Genomic DNA, 17,831 nt, shown 5'->3' on the forward strand with positions numbered 1-17,831 from the left:
ATTACCGGGAAGGTGCAGGGAGGTTCGCTTTGACATGTCAGACCTGTGTTCATTTTTTAGAGCCACTTTACAGCACTCTATTACTAAACCAGGACAACTTTGGTTTTTGAAATATACAGATTTTGTCAACTTCATTGCTTTTCTACAAAAAAAAAAAAAAGAAACAAAGAACAACAACAAAAAAATTGGTCATCAGGACATTAGGTGTCCAGCCCTGGATCTGCTGTTGGTCAGATCTGGTTGAGTTCCCTTCCTACGATGAATTTCTGTGCCATCACGTTATTGCAGGTGTGATTCTAGCTAATGCTTGCTTGGTATAGATCTAACTCCTGAAGAAGGGCACTTTAATTCAAAGACACAGAAAACAACCTGAAGGGGGAAAGGTCCGCTAGGCCAGTGACCCAGGACACCATCGCGTGCCACTCCTGATTCATCATCTTCTTTTTCTGTTCTTAGGACCTTTCCTTCCTTTCTCTCTCCTTGTCTCTTCTTTTTGTCTTTCCATCTCACTACTCTTCACATTTCCTTTTCTCATTTTCTTTCCTTTAAATTTTTTTCCTTTACTTGAGCATTATTTTCCTTAGATAATACTTTTTCTTCACTTTATCCCATGTGAGAGACTTTCCAAAATGGAGTGAACAAAATAACCAACCCTTACCCCATTGCAATACACACTCCAACTTTGGAGAGGCAAGAACATTTACAAAGAAGATAGTCACAAAGAGTGCCAAGTGCTTAGGAGAAAATAAAATAGGATGATGTGAAAAACAGTGACCAGTCCAGAAGTGGTCAAGACAGCCTCTCTGAGCAGTGGCATTTCTGAGATATAAACAGAAACCAAGAAGGAGCCCTATGCAGATCTGTAGCACAATTAGATCAGAGTAAGAACAGAAGCTAAGCCTGGGCAAGAGGGCCAAGCTTGATATTTAAGAGAAAAAAACAAAGTAGCCGCGTGTAAGGGTAATGAAGAAAAGTAGGTGTGGGAAGAGAGGCTGCCCACCAACATGGTAGAATGCTCACCATAGAATGATTATAGAGAAGTTGGTATACTGTATGATTATGTAAAAGGGCAAGAAGAATCTTATGATTAAATTCATATAGTACTTAGCAAGTTGCTATTTCTAGCTTTTAATGAATCATGGAGCATGGAATGAGCTCCCTGCTTCGCAAGTTTTTAGTAAGTTGATGCTGGCTTTGTTTGTCAGTGAAGAAGGATCCATGCTTAGCATATGTAGATTTTGCAGCTAACAGAAATGAAACTGGTATTTCTTTATTCTCTTCCCCTGAAAGCTGAACAGAAATCAGCAGAGGTGAAAGCACTCCAGGACCCCAGTGAATACCATAAGCAGTAATATACAGCAGTGGATTCCACGGAGGAAATTTGGATGCTTTTCTAAAATTACCTGGTTTTTAAAAAAAAAAACTCTTTATTTTAGCTTTTATAGTGGATAATTTTATAAAAATTGGAGAATTAGCTTGATTTGACAAAAACAAAAAGGAAAGTCTGCAAATGATTATTGCCTGCGTAAATCATTATGTGAATCTACCTGGAATGGATGCCAAACAACCTTGATGGGAGTTGAAAGCATAACTAAGGAAGGGTACTCAGCAAGGACCATTGCAGGGAGTCACAGTGATTGGCCAAAAATTCGGGAAGGACACAAGTCAGCTCCCTACTGTGTGTCTCTGTAAAACCTTACAAGTATTTCCACATAATTGGCTGTTATGAAGAAATCATTCAGCAGATATTTTATGAGCATCTTCCATGGCCACGGTATGATTTTATCACTGAATCACGGTTTTAGTATAGCATGAGATTTTATTTCCATGTTCCCTGTTCCAAATTTGTTTCTCATAAAAAATTTTTAAATTTCCAGGCCTGGCGCAGTGGCTTAGCGGCTAAAGTCCTCGCCTTGAACGCACCCAAGATCCCATATGGGCGCCGGTTCTAGTCCTGGCAGCTCCTCTTCCCATCCAGCTCCCTGCTTGTGGCCTGGGAAAGCAGTTGAGGACAGCCCAAAGCCTTGAGATCCTGCACCCATGTGGGAGACCTGGAGGAAGTTTCTGGCTCCTGGTTCTGGATTAGCACAGTGCTGGCCGTTGCGCTCACTTGGGGAGTGAATCATCGGACAGAGATCTTCCTTTCTGTCTCTCCTCCTCTCTGTATATCTGACTTTATAATAAAAATATAATAAATCTTTAAAAACTTTTTTTAAACTTTCATAAATTTTTTTTTGTTTTCATCTTTTGAGTTAAATTTCTTTACAGTTGTAGGAGGTAGCTAATAATGTAACAACTTTCTATTTCTTTCTGCATTTCACTTTCTAAATAGTTTTGTTCTGTGCCTTAAATCACCAAGCTGAGGTCTCAGTCACTGAATGTCAAGGCCACCTTGGAGGTGTTTGAGGACAGGTCACCCTGGAGAGAGCGTTATGCTGACCGGACTTTCTGTTCCTTTGTTTATTTAGGAGCCTCGATTGCAGTCGGAAGCTGAGAAATGTAAGTATTTGAACTTGACTTTCCAAACTCATATCCTTCTGACTTTGATGATTCCAATGTAAAATTTAGTGAAGTTCAATTCCTCCCAAATGCATTGCTAGTCAGAGTCCTTTCTAGAATCAGAGACATTTGTCTCTGTTAGAATAATTAACGACTGTGATAGACATGAAAATCATCCCTTTGGAGGGTTTCCCTTTAGTCATGTAAGGGCTGGATAAAGAAATTAACAAAGAAATGTGTGTACTCTGTCTGTGCTTTAGTTTCTGAAGCACAAATGATCATTTACAACATGAACATGAACCCTTTTCCATTTTGTAGGTCTGGAAGGGAGTATTAAATTAGGCAGTTGGGCAAAGAGTTTTAGGGAAGCAGCAACATAATGTTAGTAGCATTGACTGCCATGGGCCTGTACTGCTTTCCTATTAATATTTTTTATCTTACTACTATTTCTCATGTCAGTTTTTGGTAGTTATATCTTATCTTCAAACAGCAAGTGCATTAACTCTGTTTGATTTACAATTGAAAGTGAGGAATGTAAGAATCAGGCTTTCTCTAAAACAGAAAAATTGGCTGTGATCTTTTTTTTAAAGATTTGCCAGATCCCAGTGTATTTGATTGATTCTTATCATCTTTGTCTTCCTCTGTCCAACTAGACGAATACACCATTTTTCATTATTAAATTTTAAGCCAAGATAAAAACCCATAATCTAAAACCGAGTACAGCCTATCTTCCCTTTTTCCATCAGTTCTCACACTCTTAGCACAAATTAGTTGGTTTATAGTCCTTGTTCGTGTCCTGACACTTGGAATTAATCTGTTCTCTGGAAATTTATTTGTAGGCATTCAGCTTAAAAAGTCTTTCTGGAAGTTCTGAAGGATTCATAAAGTAAAATTTTCCCACCGAGGTAGGAAACAGAATCATATCCTAGCACTGATACACATAACCATATTTTGGGCCTGTTGCCAGCTGGAACCACACATCTATATCTTGTTGTCCAAAGCAGTTTCTGGCCTACCAAGGAGAAGGAGGTACAATAAGTACAGCCCAGCCTGCTCCAAGCAGTGAAACAATGTGAACATGAAATAATAGTCTGAGATTTTATATGGGCTTCAGATCACAATAATTCATTTTTTAAGGAGCTCATCTCCGCCAACTCCTGCTGGGTTTTATGGGAACACTGGTGTAAAAAAAATCTGCTTTTGTGGACAGTCTCTTTGGAAAGTAAGCAAAATTCACTCAAGACCTTAGCCTCAGATGCATAGGTGTTCTGTCTACATCCAAGCCACCTTGTCAGAACTACAAACCTCCCATCTTAACCCATGAGAATCAATGCCCCAAAGCTGAGTATTCTTAATTAGTTCTATGATGTTGATCATCTGCTGGGAACTTTTATCACTCCTTGGGGAGTTTTACCTCGGGTCTTAACAGAAACTCTGTAGCCCACAGCAGAGATGCTGGACCTGCAAAAGCGCCTCTCCCAAAAGGAATTGACCTTGTCTTGCATTGCTTGTCTGAGTCATGTGATGCTTCTAAGAACTGTCACAGCCTGTGAAAACATCACCACCTGAAAATCATTTTGGAGAACTTATTTTTTTCTCTTCCTGCCCTTAGAGATTAACTTCCCCATCATCTACTGACTCTAAAAACTGCAGTCTTATTATCACAACACACACACACACACATCACGTTTGTGTTGAGCAAGACCACAGTGGTTCTTCGTGGAATGATTTAACACTTAATGGATACATCATGAAGAGTGACTTTGTCAATCAGCTGCCCATTCTGTCCTTCCAGCTTTCCTCCTAATGGAGCATTTCTGAATCCTTCCTTTGAAACACCATTCTTGAGGGAAAATAATCCTACCCTGTGCATTGTTCTATTCCACAGGTACTAGTCACCATTTATTGGCTGGGAAAGGCTGCAAATAGCTACACTTCCTACAGTGGAACTACTCTGAACTTGAAGGAGTTTGAAGGCTTGTTGGCTCAGATGAGAAAGGTAACTTGGCTTTTCTTCTTGGTCCAAGGAGATTTAGACAGAGTGGGAAAAGAACACATTTCCTTGTTTGTAGGATTATTGCATGGTAGAATTCTACAGGCCAGAGATGTCTGGCACTCGGGAATGGACTGCTGGCCTAATCAAGGATATCTTGGCCTCATGCAGCTCACACTTATCTGAGCAGTTACACCCTTTGCAGAATGGGAGCTCTGAGCTCCATCCGAAGGAGCAAGTTCAGTATGTCAGTATATGGCTTTGGATACCAAGGAGCCAAGTGCTTGTTTTCTTGGAGGAATAATGCTTGAAGGAAACAGTGCAGTATTGTACAGAAATGAAGACTTGCTCTGCACTTTTGTCCTAAAGGTCATTTTGCTTACCCATCCAGGCCTTGGTGTGGGTGAGATAATGCCAGCCAAGTTTTTCCCTCAGCATCTACCCTGTATACATTCTCCTTAATTAGGAGCATTCTTTTTATTTTCTTATAATGTATGCCTTGTATGGCTATCACAAATGAGTAACCTTGGAATCTGAAAAATATTTGGTGCATTTGTAAGAGCTTGATTTGTTTGACTTTGGAAAAGACTGACTCAAGGTAAGTTTGTCCAAGAAATAGGTTGTGCATCTCTACCTGGGTGTCCCTTTGGAAGGTTCAGCAATATACATAAACAGTAGAGAGTATTAGCAGGTTATTGCACCCCAGAGAAGCCCTCCTGACCAGCCTTGCTGGACAAGTGAGACTTGCCTTTTGGCAACATCCACATATCTGGGATAAGACCTGGGTTACAGCACAAGTGACTGAGACTCAGCTTGTCTTCTTGCCTCCCAAGCAGAATGAGCTGTTGCAGCCTCACTGAGAGTTGCTCATTGCTTTACAATTTTTCTTTTAATACTGAAAGTGAAATTGATCCCAACTTTCTAGTGATTTATTCTCCTTTCCTTAAAGTAAAGCTAGTGGGCCTCATAGTTCTACACATTTGGCCAGAACCAGTCTGGCTCATGTATTTTTAAATGGACACAGTTCTTATATGGATTGGTACTTGTATAAAGGAAGTCGTTTAGGCCAAATTCTTTTCAAAATAAAATAAACTCACCCACACAATTAAGCAAAACATGTTGGTTCTTAGACTTAGTTCTTATTTGTTCTTTAATTTTTCATCAGATCTATTCTTAGAGTAATGACAGATGTAAGTTCCAGTCTGGATTTGGGAAGTCTAAATGTTTATTGTTTTTATATTAGAGGTGGATTTGATTAATACTGGCTGAGTCATCTTTTTTAAACTGTTTTTGGAGAGCTTTAGCTCACATTCTGTTGGGGCCAGGCTTGTACTCATTAGTGACGATACTCCCCTCCTATCAGGCTCCTCTGGAGCATGTGCAGCAATTGGCTTCTCCAACTTTCCTTACCTCCCTTTCTACTGTGGGCTTGTTGCTTCAGCTGCCTGGGAAGGACTGCTTGCTCATAGCTGCTACCCTTTTCAATAAATGTAGATACCCAGGCAGGGCATGAAGGAGTAATGAGTGTCACTGGACAAAGTGTGACTCTTAATTGAAGAGACCAGGAATGGGACTTCCACATTTCTCTAGGTACAGTGTCTGACTTAATGACCTTTGCTGGTTGGTTCAAGCATGCACCTGGAAATCATAGCTTTGTAATGTGTATTTTCTCATTTTATCAGTTAGGATTATATTGAGCTGGAAAATGTGAGAAATTCATAATCATTTAAAAAAATACAGAATTTTATTTCTAACTCACAGAAATGAGTTGTAAATGTGAAAAGTCCAGGACTGGTCTTCTCATCAGAGAATCTAGACTCATTGCATTTGTGCCACCATCCTCAGCTTTCATCTTCTCACTTGCCAGCCCAAGGTGTAGGTTTAGGCTTCAGCTGTCATGTCCAATTCAAGCCAGGAAAAGGGAGGAACAAGGGAGAAGGGCCTATCTCCTCCCTTTATGCACACTTCTGGGAAGTTAGAGCCTATGCTTCTTGTACTGTGGTTTGGACGTCTCCTCCAAAATTCCAGCTATAATGTAGCTGTCATAGCAACCAGTGCAAATATTGTGACAGTATTAGGAGGTGGCACCATGAAAAGGTGTTAGTTAGGCAAGGAGGAGCTTTGGGTTACAATTGAGCCCTCTCACTGTGGGATGGAGGCAACAAGAAGACCCTCACTCCATGCTGCCCTTCGATGTTGGACATCCTGCTTACAGAACTCTGAAAAATCTACCTCCTTGTGAATGGCCTGGTCGGCAGCTTTCTGTTAATAGCAGCAAAAAGTAGACTAAAGCAACCCCTGCTTTTATCTTACCAACTTGAACTGGGTCACACATCTACACCAAGCTACAGGAAAAGACAAAGTTGACTTTAATTCAGCTAAAATGTATGGCTGTTTTCACTAGAGAGCAGTGTCGAACAACTACTGAGGGACAACTGGAGTTTCTCCACATACACAGGTTGGAATAAGTTTGAAATTAAAGTTTTCCCTTTTGCCAAGGAGATTAGCCAGAAATTGTTTTTATGGTATTTTTTCTAGTGGGAGAAATATGCATAAAAAGTATTAGCTATGGTGTAACTTATCAAATTCTAAATAACATAGATAAGCTTGCAGAGCCCTTAGCTTTAGTTTGGCAGATAGGAGGTTATGCATAGATTGATACTGTAGTCCTAGGGTCCAAGGATCTCTGCAAACACAGAGACTGTGAGCTTTTACTCTGACTTGCTATGTCAGGGAAAGCCTCCCAAAGAGGGGATCACTGAAGCTCAACAAGGAGGAGTTCTGGGAAAATCCTGAGATTGATGTGAGAGCCATGGAGGTTGGGGTGTCTGGAGATCTCAAGACTGAAACTAGAAAGTCAACTGTGTAGGTTCTGTCTCCTTACATCTTGCTCTAGTCTCTTTTGATCTCTCCTTGTATTCATTCCTTCCTCCCATGGGCAAGCATTCCCTTCCAGCAAGAAACAACCAGTAGTATCCTCAGCATCACTTGCTTCCAGTGACTTGCTCCCAAAGGGCAGGAAGTACTTCTCCCTTAGCCCAAAGTGTAGTTTCTAACAATTTACCCTGATTCATGTGAGTCCAACTCCTGAACTAGACCCTGGGATCAAAGGGGCTATCATGGTTGAGCCCTTTTCAGGAGATAGAGGACATCCTTCTAGAAGGGACAAAGAGGAGAAAACATGATGGGCAGCCAAGTGCAAGACTGAGCCTCACCTGGAAACTACTGTCAACTGCTAGTTCCTTAACCTGTCTTGTTTCTGTTTTGCTTTGGTTTGGTGGGTTTTTTCATGATACTTATCACCTGACATTGTATTGTATGTTCTTTGTTTTTGTTTTTTCTAGCAGAACGTAAGGCTCATAAGGGCACAATATTTGTGAATTTTTGCATAATATTTTGCCCCCAGGACTAGAACAGTGCCTGCCACATAAAAGATGCCCAAGAAATAGTTATGGAATTGGTGGTGGATGAAGCATGAGTAATCATACAGGAGAGGTAGAACCCTGAGCCATTCCAGAATAGGTATAGCTGCCCTATAAATCATGAAGGAAGCAGAGAATGTTGAGTGGTTAAACAGGCATCTGGATTTTTTGGAGGCCGTAAGTTGTGCACCAATCCTAGCTGGTTCTCATTATCTATGACAGAGGATAAGAAGGAGACGGATGAGTAGAATAATTCAAAAAGTTCTCAGAAGCTACTAGTTCATGAACACACTTCTATAAGAACAACAAGCAGTTAGCACAAGAAACTGATCTGAATCTTCCATCCTGGAATGCTCAGTGTTTTAAGACAGAAAGCTACTGGACTACTCAGTAAGAAGTCCAGATGATGTCATTAGCTCCCACAAAAGCAGAATTGAGGCTGTGCTGGCTTTTGTGTCGTCTCATACAGAGATCACCTTTCTCACAAAAGCTCAATAATAATAATAATAATAATAATAAAATGTGATGGCTTGAAAAAAGCTGGACAAATTGTCTACCTGACTCTGACTAATGTCCATGTCTTTAGTCCCAGTAGAAGCCATGGCCTCTACTTCACCACTGGGTCTTGAGGTAGTGTTTGGGTGGTGGAGGCAGGAGGGTTGACTTAACCAAGGACAGCCACAGCACCTGATTCTCACACACTTGATGCAGGGTTTCACCATTCTCTCTCTTCAGTCATGAACATAACGGCTGTTTTATTTATCTTTCCCATAACTATGAGACAACAGCCGAAGCTCTAGCAGGCATGTTGACTTTCTCTTTCTTCCTTTGTTGTCATCTGTGGTTTCTAGAGGAAGGGGGAGGAAAACATTTGAGCTGTTCCCTTGAAAGTACCATTTGATGATACTGCACCAAGCTGTCTATAGGAGTGTCACATCCACAAGTGACCAGTGGTCCAGCTCCCTGTATATCCTGTATAGCGTGCTCTGATAGAGAACTAGATCCAAATTGCCCAGATCTGAAGTACAGTGGAGAATGAGGATGGAGGTGAAGTTGTGCCATTAACTACATTCACAAGTGCTATGTGATTTACCTATTGAAATTCACCTACCCGAGTAAGCAACTGGTAGTAATTATATCCACAGCTGATAGTTTTAGAGTACTTGTTCTGCATCTGGCACTTTTCTGAAAGCTCTTCATGTATTAGCACATGTAACCTTGCCCAGCAACCCTGAAAGATGGATGTTGTTATTACTCTAGCTTATAGATGAGTTCCAGTAAGGTGAAATCTCTTGCCTAAGGTCATGCAGCTAACAAGAAACGCAGCCAGAGTTCTGTCTTGTTTCCAAAAACATGCTCTTAACCATTTCCTTTAACTTCCTTTTTTTGTGGTATTTAGAGTACAGAGATCTTGACATTTTAAAGGCATTAAGCCAGAAGTCTGAGGCCAAGGTAGCATCGTGCACAGGATAAGGACATAGTGTGTGTCCAGTAAGTGGAGGAGAAGGTACCGGTGGCCACAGCTGGACCTGACCCAAAGATGACTTAGTTTACCATTTAGAATATGGAGAGAGTCCTGCATTGGAGTCACAACTTTGCTGCTTGCTGTGTCATTTAACCCCACGGATCCTAATTTTTCTCTTCTGTAAAATAAGGAGAGTGTTAACACAACATTGGGTGTTGTGAGGATCAGATAACACAATGTTTAAAATGCATCAGGTAAACACCAGGCACCTACTGAGTGTTCAGTAAAAGTGGTCTTCACATTTGTAACCATTTGGTGCGTTCTTGGTAGATAAATCCCAGATCATTTCTTGTATTTTTGTTCCAGACTTTGCAGTAAATCCTGAACTCCTCCTTTCTCCTCCTTTCCCAGCTGGTGAAGACTGACATTTGTTCAGGTTGTGGTTAACTTTTGACCTGCAAGTAATCCACCATAATTTTCATAGTGCAAATGCCTGCCTTGCTCTAGAGGGTCAGCTCAGCTGGACTCATAGAAGCCAACTTGGGGACAACTTTTTCAGGAGCATTCAGAGAGCATCAGTGCAGAGCCTGCAGGGGTCTCCTCTGCACGCTGCCCCTGCCCTTACCCTCTCACCTATTCCCCTAATGCAAAACGTGCCTGTGCCTTGTGAATGGCAGACCCCATCCCTCCTGCTGGGAGCAGGTCTGGGGAACTGGAGATAATTGACCCAGGCAGGGAGCAAAGGTGCTTCCTGCAAAGGCGTGGGCTCCAGCGAGCTCTCAGGCGGTCTTGAGCAGTCTCCAAACTCGCTAAGAGGGAGAACATTTCTTTATGTTTTCCTCTTTGTTGGGAAGGGGACAGGGACCTTTGTAAGTATTCTGGGAAGTCTTCTTAGTGACTTCCCAGCCTTTGCAAAGTCACCCACAGCCCTCCTCTTAAGCAACAGTCTGGGGGTATATTAAAGTGAGGTTTATCTTTGAGTGACCAGAGTTATTTTTGTTTTCGTCAGCCGGGACTATTGTAATGAAGGCGAAGGCTCTGGTGGGAACAAGGCTTTTATTATAATACGAGGGTGAGGACGGCTTTAACTGACCTTTCTTCTGCTGGGGTTTCAGTGTTTTAGTATGTGCTGCTTGTGCTGGAAAGAATTTATAATCACGGGCTGTCAAAGACAGCCATTGTTCTCCCTGCTCTGAACATGTGGGTCAGCTACAAGTGCTTGCAGCTCCCCCAGCGCCAAGTACTGGCCGAGAGCGCGAGCATGCCTGGTTTCTTCTGAGGCATCAGGGGAAAAGCTGTTTGCACATTTTTCACGGCTTCCCTCCCCCCCGCCCCCTTTTTTTTTTAACTTCTTGCCTCAGAAAGACAGCTCCCTTTCAGAACTGGAATTCCCTCCAAGGTAGCAGGACAGGGAAGCGTGCACCTCTAGGCTTCTGCAGGACCGATAGCGCGACAGAAACAAATGCTGCCGGTGTCTGCCAGACGGCGCAAACGGGAGCAATTGCACGGCTTGCTGCCAGGACAGACATGCAGCTATGGACTCCGAGAGACAGGGCAAGGTGAAGGGTCTGCTTTGTGGCTCTTGTTTTTGTCTGTTGTTGTGCTCTTGCAAATCCAAACGGTGTGGTCCTTTATTCTTATTTCTTTACTTTTTTGTTTGTTTTTTAACTATTCAGAATTTGAGGTACTGGGAGCATCTTTGGGGAAATGCTTGGGAAAGTGCAGGAGAGAAGCACCAAGGAATGCAATGGTGACCTGCAGGGGATAACCCATTCCCTAACGGTTTGTCAGAAGCTCTTCAGAGTGACAAGATGAGCTGGATTTGGGGAGGAGGGAGATGGCTGGAGACTGATTCTTTCTGATAATGAAGGCGCTCCGTCTGGGGCAGTGATATCTATAATCCATTCGTCTTATTTCTGGACAGGAGACCGATGACATTGAGAGTCCCAAGCGCAGTATCCGAGACAGCGGCTACATCGACTGCTGGGATTCCGAGCGCAGCGACTCCCTCTCGCCTCCTCGCCACGGCCGCGATGACTCCTTCGATAGCCTGGATTCTTTTGGCTCCCGCTCCAGGCAGACACCTTCACCGGATGTAGTGCTCAGGGGAAGCAGTGATGGTACGTTGCTGTCCTCACAAACTGCAAATCATAGACTTAGCCTACACAGGGCAACATTGTCCCTGGAGCAGCGCTGGGCATCGGGAAGGTGGGCTTTGCTGGATGCCGGTGTTTGTAAAGTGGTAGGGGAAAAATGTCTGTTTTTTCAGGATCTTTTCGGTTTGGGCTGGCTTTGCAGGCAGTGTCGTTAAGCATTGCCTCAGTGAGGGGATCTTCAACTGGAAAATGTGGTTCATCATTCCTCCCTGTGAATTACCCTCTGCGTAGACCATAAACTCATAAATAGTGTGCCAGAGGCTTATGTGCCCTGGGTAGGAGGAAGGGAAATGTTTGAGTGAGTACCATTGTGTGCAAGTGCAAATAGATCCATTTCCAGCAAACTGGAAATGCACTGTCCATGCTTATGAATGTTCTGGAGCCTGGAATCTTGTCACTTTAATTGGCACATTTTTGGCAATCTGTTTGGCACTTGTGATGCTTGAGCAGGGGCTGGTGCACTGCAGGTGGCCGTTACTGTATAGTGTATAACCAAGGTTGCCTGTTGCTTGTGGGTTTGATTGAAATCCCATGGATTTTATGTCACCTCTGAGGAATGATCCTTTTTCTTTACAAAAATGTGCAGTCAGAGGACCTGATATAAATCAAATGCCTTTTTTGCAGAAGCTATTTGCCTTCCTTGTCTTGTACCTTAGTAATTTCAGATAGAGATGAGGACCTGGCTCTGCATGTGCAAACTTGCAGAAAGTTAAGGAGTTTTTGTTTGTTTCTTTTAAAATATATATTGTTTAATTGAAGGTAGTGTTCCTAGATACAAGCCTACTTTCTGAGATCAAGATTACCTTTGTAGCTTAAAGATTGCTTTTGGCTGAGAAATTCAATACTACCAACACGTTTGATGGACAGATGTATCCAGGTCCCAAGATAATTAATAAGCACAAAGCATCTCTTTTTCTTATCTTTGTTTCACGAATGAGCCTTGGATAAATGAAAGAATCACCCCAACTGTAAATGATTAAAAAAAAATCACTGCCAGGAAGTAGTAAGACCACATCGGACTCACAGAGTAAGCCCCAAAGTTATGCTCTTAAGCCTAATTTACTCAGTTTTCTCTTGGTCTAATGGGTGTTTCATTCTAGAATGACTGCCCTATTGCTTTTGTTGAGAACTTAAACTTTCCAGCGAATATGTTAGCCTCAGGGCCCCATAGTCTATGACCCCTAAAGAATTCCATGCTGCATTGTGAGTCTCTTGAAAAATATTTCTAAAATTTTATGACATCTTTCTGTACCACCCACAAAACTAGAAGGGAAATGCCAAGCCTACCATCTACTTGAGTCTTCACCAAACCGAAGAAATAGACTTACTTTTGTGAAACTTATTTAACCAAGTTATTTCATCCATATTGTTTTGATTGTGCTTTATTGCATTTTCCTCAAGCTAGTCTTTTTATAACTGGTAATACAGGCCCTGTATTTTTTTGTCATAAGCTTCGAGGGGTTCAGAATCTGTGATGAACCACATCTTGAAGGGATTTGAGTTGGTGATTACTAATATTATACTAATATGTATTGAGGCACAAGTTAGTTTGCAGCAATTAAGATTGATAAGCTAGAGCCTTTTGACAAATATTTTCTCCATCTAAAGAACATAAAATTTAGCTTTACCAAACACCGTTCATGAAAGAGCATCATACACACAGATTTTACCAATCAATCTGATACCTTAAGGCTTATGTTCCCATAAACTAATCAAGAGCTAATGAGGTTTTAAAAGACAACACATTTGTTTAATTTGCTTTTAAAAGAAAGTCCCGTGATTTCAGCCAAATACATGTTTGTTTCCTAAGAGTTTATGCTATTTTTTTAAATGATACTAATCAAGGAGATCACCAGTCCTAACAAACACTTCCAAATTTGGGAGAATATATATATATATATATATTGTTGTTGTTAAATCTTGAAAATGTATTTTCTAGGACTCATAATTAGGGAAAGTTGTCCCAGGAAATACTTAAACTGTGTATTGGCTCATGTGGAGAGCTTTCTTATTATGATTGATGTCTGCTGACTTATTCAACACAAGTAATTATGAGTCCCTCATGGCATAAGAGCTGCCTGGCAGGGATTCTACAGATTCCACGGTCAATTCTGCCAGTCTGTCTTGCTACAGAGCTACCCACTTCCTCGTTCACCTTCACTGACACCCCATCTGGACCATTTGATGAGCTTCACTGAAGAAAAGATGCAGGAGCCTGTTGCCTGCCAATGCTGGCACCCTTTATCTGAGCACCAGTTCATGTTCAGCTGCTCCACTTCAAATCCAGCTTCCTGCTCATGCTCCTAGGAAAAAAGTAGCAAAAGATGGCCTAAGTCTTTGGGCCCCTGTCACTCCTGTAGTAGACCTAAATGGAGCTGTGGGCTCTGGCTTTTACCTGGTTCAAACCCAGCCATTGTGAGCATTTGGAAAGTGAATCAGTTGATGGGAGATCTGTCTCCCCTTCTCTTTATCACTGTGCCTTTAAAATATATAAAATAAACCTCTTAAAAAGGAGACAGCAAAAATGCAAAATCTTTCACTCAGGTACTTTCATTTTTAAAAATTAACTTATTTTTATCAGAGAGTCAGATTTATAGAGAGAAGGAGATACAGAAAGAAAGCTCTTTCATCTGCTGGTTCACTCCCCAAGTGGCCACAATGGCTGGAGCTGAGCTGATCCAAAGCCAGGAGCCAGGAACTTCTTCCAGGTCTCCCATGTGGGTGCAGGGTCCCAAGGCTTTGGGCCATCCTTTATTTCTTTGCCATGTCACAAGCAGGGAGTTGGAAGGGAATTGGAACAGCCAGGATATGTACTGGTACCCATATGGGATCCCAGAGCATGCACAGTAAGGACTTAAGCCCTAGGCTACCATGCCAGGCCCCAGGTACTTTTAAAATTAAGACTCTGTTGGTAAATATGATGCATCATGGTGCCCAAATATCTTGTATTTTAGATGAAAGAGAGAGAAATTAGGAATGAGAGCAATGAAAGTGGTAGAGGGAAATTGAAAAGTAAAAGGGCTTTAGTTGTACCTGAACAACAGAAGAACCCCTGCTTGTTGCAAGAGGAAGAGAGACACACGGCCTCCTGGAAAGGAAGGAGCACACAAATTGCATCACCACCACATGCTCTGTTGTGTCTCCCATCTTTATTTTGTTGTCTTAAAGTTTTGTTTGTTGTAATTTGAAAGTCAGAGTTATATAGAGTGGGGAGAGACAGAGAGATCTTCCATTCACTGGTTCACTCCCAGATGGCAGCAACAGCCAGTGCTGGGCCATGCTAAAGCCAAGAGCTTCTTCTGAGTCGTCCACAAGGTAACAGGGGTTCAAGCACTTGGGCCATCTTCCTCTTCTTTTCCCATGCATGTTAGCAGAGAACTGAATTGGAGATGGAGTAGCCAGGACTCAAACCAGTACCAACTTGGGATGCTGGTGTTGCTGGTAGTAGTCTTACCTATTATGCTATGATACCAGCTTCCATCTCCCTAATTTTGGGTGTAAATAGAGAAGTCACCATAATAAATATCTGAGTTTGCAGGAAGAGGTGAACTCAAAATCTTTTGACTTCTTGGCATCAGATTAAATGAAAGTGCTAACATCTACTGTAACTACCGTCAGCTACTTCCCAGGTGTTTTGCACTGTCTCATTTAATCTTCATAACAATCTCTGAGAACCATATTATCACTCAGTGTGTCCCATGCAGACTCAGAAATTCAAGAAACTTGACTTCTTCAGGGTCCACAGCTAGCAGGCACTGGGACTGAAATTAGATCCTGGATCCTAAGTCCAAAAAGCTACACTTCCTACAGCTAAGCTATAATGCCCTAAGGCATTTGTAAGTTAATGTTTATTAAGATGTATGCTCAAAGCTTCCCTTCTTAGGTGTTAAATAATATACTTCAAAACTTGCACTTAATATATTTTAGGTAATATAAGAGGGTATTTCAGAAAGTTCATAGAAAGTCAAATTAAAAGATAGTTTATTTCAGTGCAAAACAAATTGAAAACCCATGCATTTTTTTCACAATACACAATTCCATGATTTTTTTGAAGGACACTCATGTTTCAGATATCAACACAAATAAAGTCCAGAGTTGTAGGACAGAATTGAGGGACCTGAGATGAAACTATTGTGTTACTTACTAAGCTTTCATGGTTGATAGAAGAATAATTTTCATTCAGTTGTTTGCTCAATAAAATGTGATACTTACCTTAGGATACTAAACATCCAAAGAAGGATGTGTCTAAGAGAAGGGAGCTCTCACTGGGTGTTGGAAGAACAGAAACTGGGATTTCAGCACAGTTGCTGGCCATTCATGCAGAAGGGGCCCCTTCCGTCTCTGAGTCTGTTCTTCCCAGCCTTTATCAAGTGGGGAAAAAGCAGCAGAAAATGGCCCAAGTTTTGGGGCCCCTGTCACTCCTGTAATAGACCTAAATGGAGCTGTCACATGAAGAAATGAATCTCAAAGTGCCACAAGGCCAGACGGCATTTGCATATAAAGCCACTCAGAGAGGATTGTCAACATTTTAGACACTGCAGAAGATACACTTACTAAAAGACTTGGGGTGGGGAGGGAGCTAAGTCCTGAATCAAATTTGAACAAGCCTCAAAATGGTTCGAACTTGGAAGGACAGCTGAAAGCAAGCGGCATAAATAATTCATAAGCTGAATATTTCATCTGTAACAATGAACAACTTGTTTATGATCAGTGCTCTTAACTCTTAAATGTATTTTATCATTTCATCTGCAGGGCAAATCATTTCATTCCTGTTTTATAGAAAAGGACAATCAAGTATGCTGGAGACCAGTCTAGGAGTGCCTGGTGCATTTTCAACTGACCCTGAATCATTCTGGCAGAGTAGCCAGCATTTATTAATGTTATTCTATGTTAAGCTCTGTACTGGTAGTTTCAGATGAGTCTGATTATTCCAGCAGTCCTATGAAGTCGGTAGTATTATCATCCTCATTTTATAGATCAGAAAGCAGGTATCAGTGGGTGATGGATCGTGTACAAAGTGCCACAGTTAAGGAAGAGGGGACTCAAAATGAAGTGTAACTAGTCTAATTCCCTGTGCACTGCCTTTCTGCCAGGCTGCCACCTCTCTTAGCTCTTTCATTTAAGTCTCTTCTGAAGTGTAAATATGTATATTTCTATATGTAATCAACAGAATTAGAAAGTCTTGTATTGTTCTCGTTGACTAAAATTGATCAACCATCATTATAAAGATGGATACCTATGCCAAAGTGCTTTTTTTTTCTGTTTTGATTCAGCATATTTTTCATGTGTTAGTTTTCTCCTGATTAGAATTGAGTGCCTCTGCCTGACTTGGGACTAACTTAGACTGCTACCTTAGATTTATTTTCCAATCATTTAGGGGGAGAAATCACTGGGACCTGCAGATCTGATCATGTCCTTACTACTGTGGATATGACATTGGGAATTTCCCTGCTAGCCCAGCACCCTTCTCCTCTTCCCCAGGGAGAGGAAGTGACTCTGAGTCCGACTTGCCACATCGGAAGCTACCAGATGTGAAGAAGGATGACATGTCTGCGCGACGGACTTCCCATGGTGAGCCGAAATCAGCAGTGCCTTTTAACCAATACCTCCCCAACAAAAGCAATCAGACGGCCTACGTCCCTGCTCCTCTAAGAAAGAAGAAGGCTGAGAGAGAAGAATACCGGAAGAGTTGGAGCACTGCCACCTCCCCGCTCGGTGGCGAGAGGCCCTTTAGGTAAGGCCTGGTCTGTGCTACTCTCTTCCCAGCTGGGTTTGAGTGGCATAGGAACTGCAGCTCCTGGCTGTGAGTGGGGTTATGTCACCATTCTGAACTTGGATGGATGATTACAAAGGAGTGGGGGTGAAGGGGTTAGGACAGATTCTCTATCTTCGCCATGATAAAATATCAGTTTCCCGAGGGGACCTAGCAAAACGTCTAGCACGCAGTCGATATTCAACAAATCCTTATCTAACAAGCAGGTGTGTAAAGCCGGTTCTATTGAGAGGACATACAGAACAAAGAGTTTGTCATCTGCATCTTTCTATGGAGACTGCCGACTCCTAATAATCTTGTTCTATGTAGAATGTCTTGTATCTTTATGCAGAAAGACTCCTTTGATTAAGATGCAAGTTCATCTAGATACAAGCTTAGCTGTGTAAGCAACGTGTAGGAGTGTGCTTCACCATTATATAAGGAAGCAATGGTAGTAAATGGACGATGCACTGAACGTCTCACCTATGTAAAGCAAAAGTGGGCAACCTGTATTCTTCCAGAGGCCATTTGGATATTTACGACA

At 41.8% G+C, this 17,831-nt stretch overlaps 1 protein-coding gene across 1 annotated transcript in view; it reads left to right on the top strand.

Annotated features, from left to right (window-relative positions):
* The window catches only part of LIMCH1 (LIM and calponin homology domains 1), a 319,661-nt gene that overhangs the window by 231,850 nt on the left and 69,980 nt on the right, over positions 1–17,831 (top strand). Inside the window, 4 exon segments of the mRNA XM_040966033.1 lie at positions 2,469–2,499; positions 4,388–4,498; positions 11,304–11,499; positions 17,017–17,269. Coding sequence (XP_040821967.1) covers positions 4,490–4,498; positions 11,304–11,499; positions 17,017–17,269 — 458 coding nt within the window. The 5' untranslated portion in view covers positions 2,469–2,499; positions 4,388–4,489.

Source organism: Ochotona curzoniae, unplaced genomic scaffold (genome assembly GCF_017591425.1).
Source record: "Ochotona curzoniae isolate NIBS_2020 unplaced genomic scaffold, NIBS_Ocur_1.0 scaffold_4505, whole genome shotgun sequence".
In the NCBI taxonomy this organism is placed as follows: Eukaryota; Metazoa; Chordata; class Mammalia; order Lagomorpha; family Ochotonidae; genus Ochotona; species Ochotona curzoniae.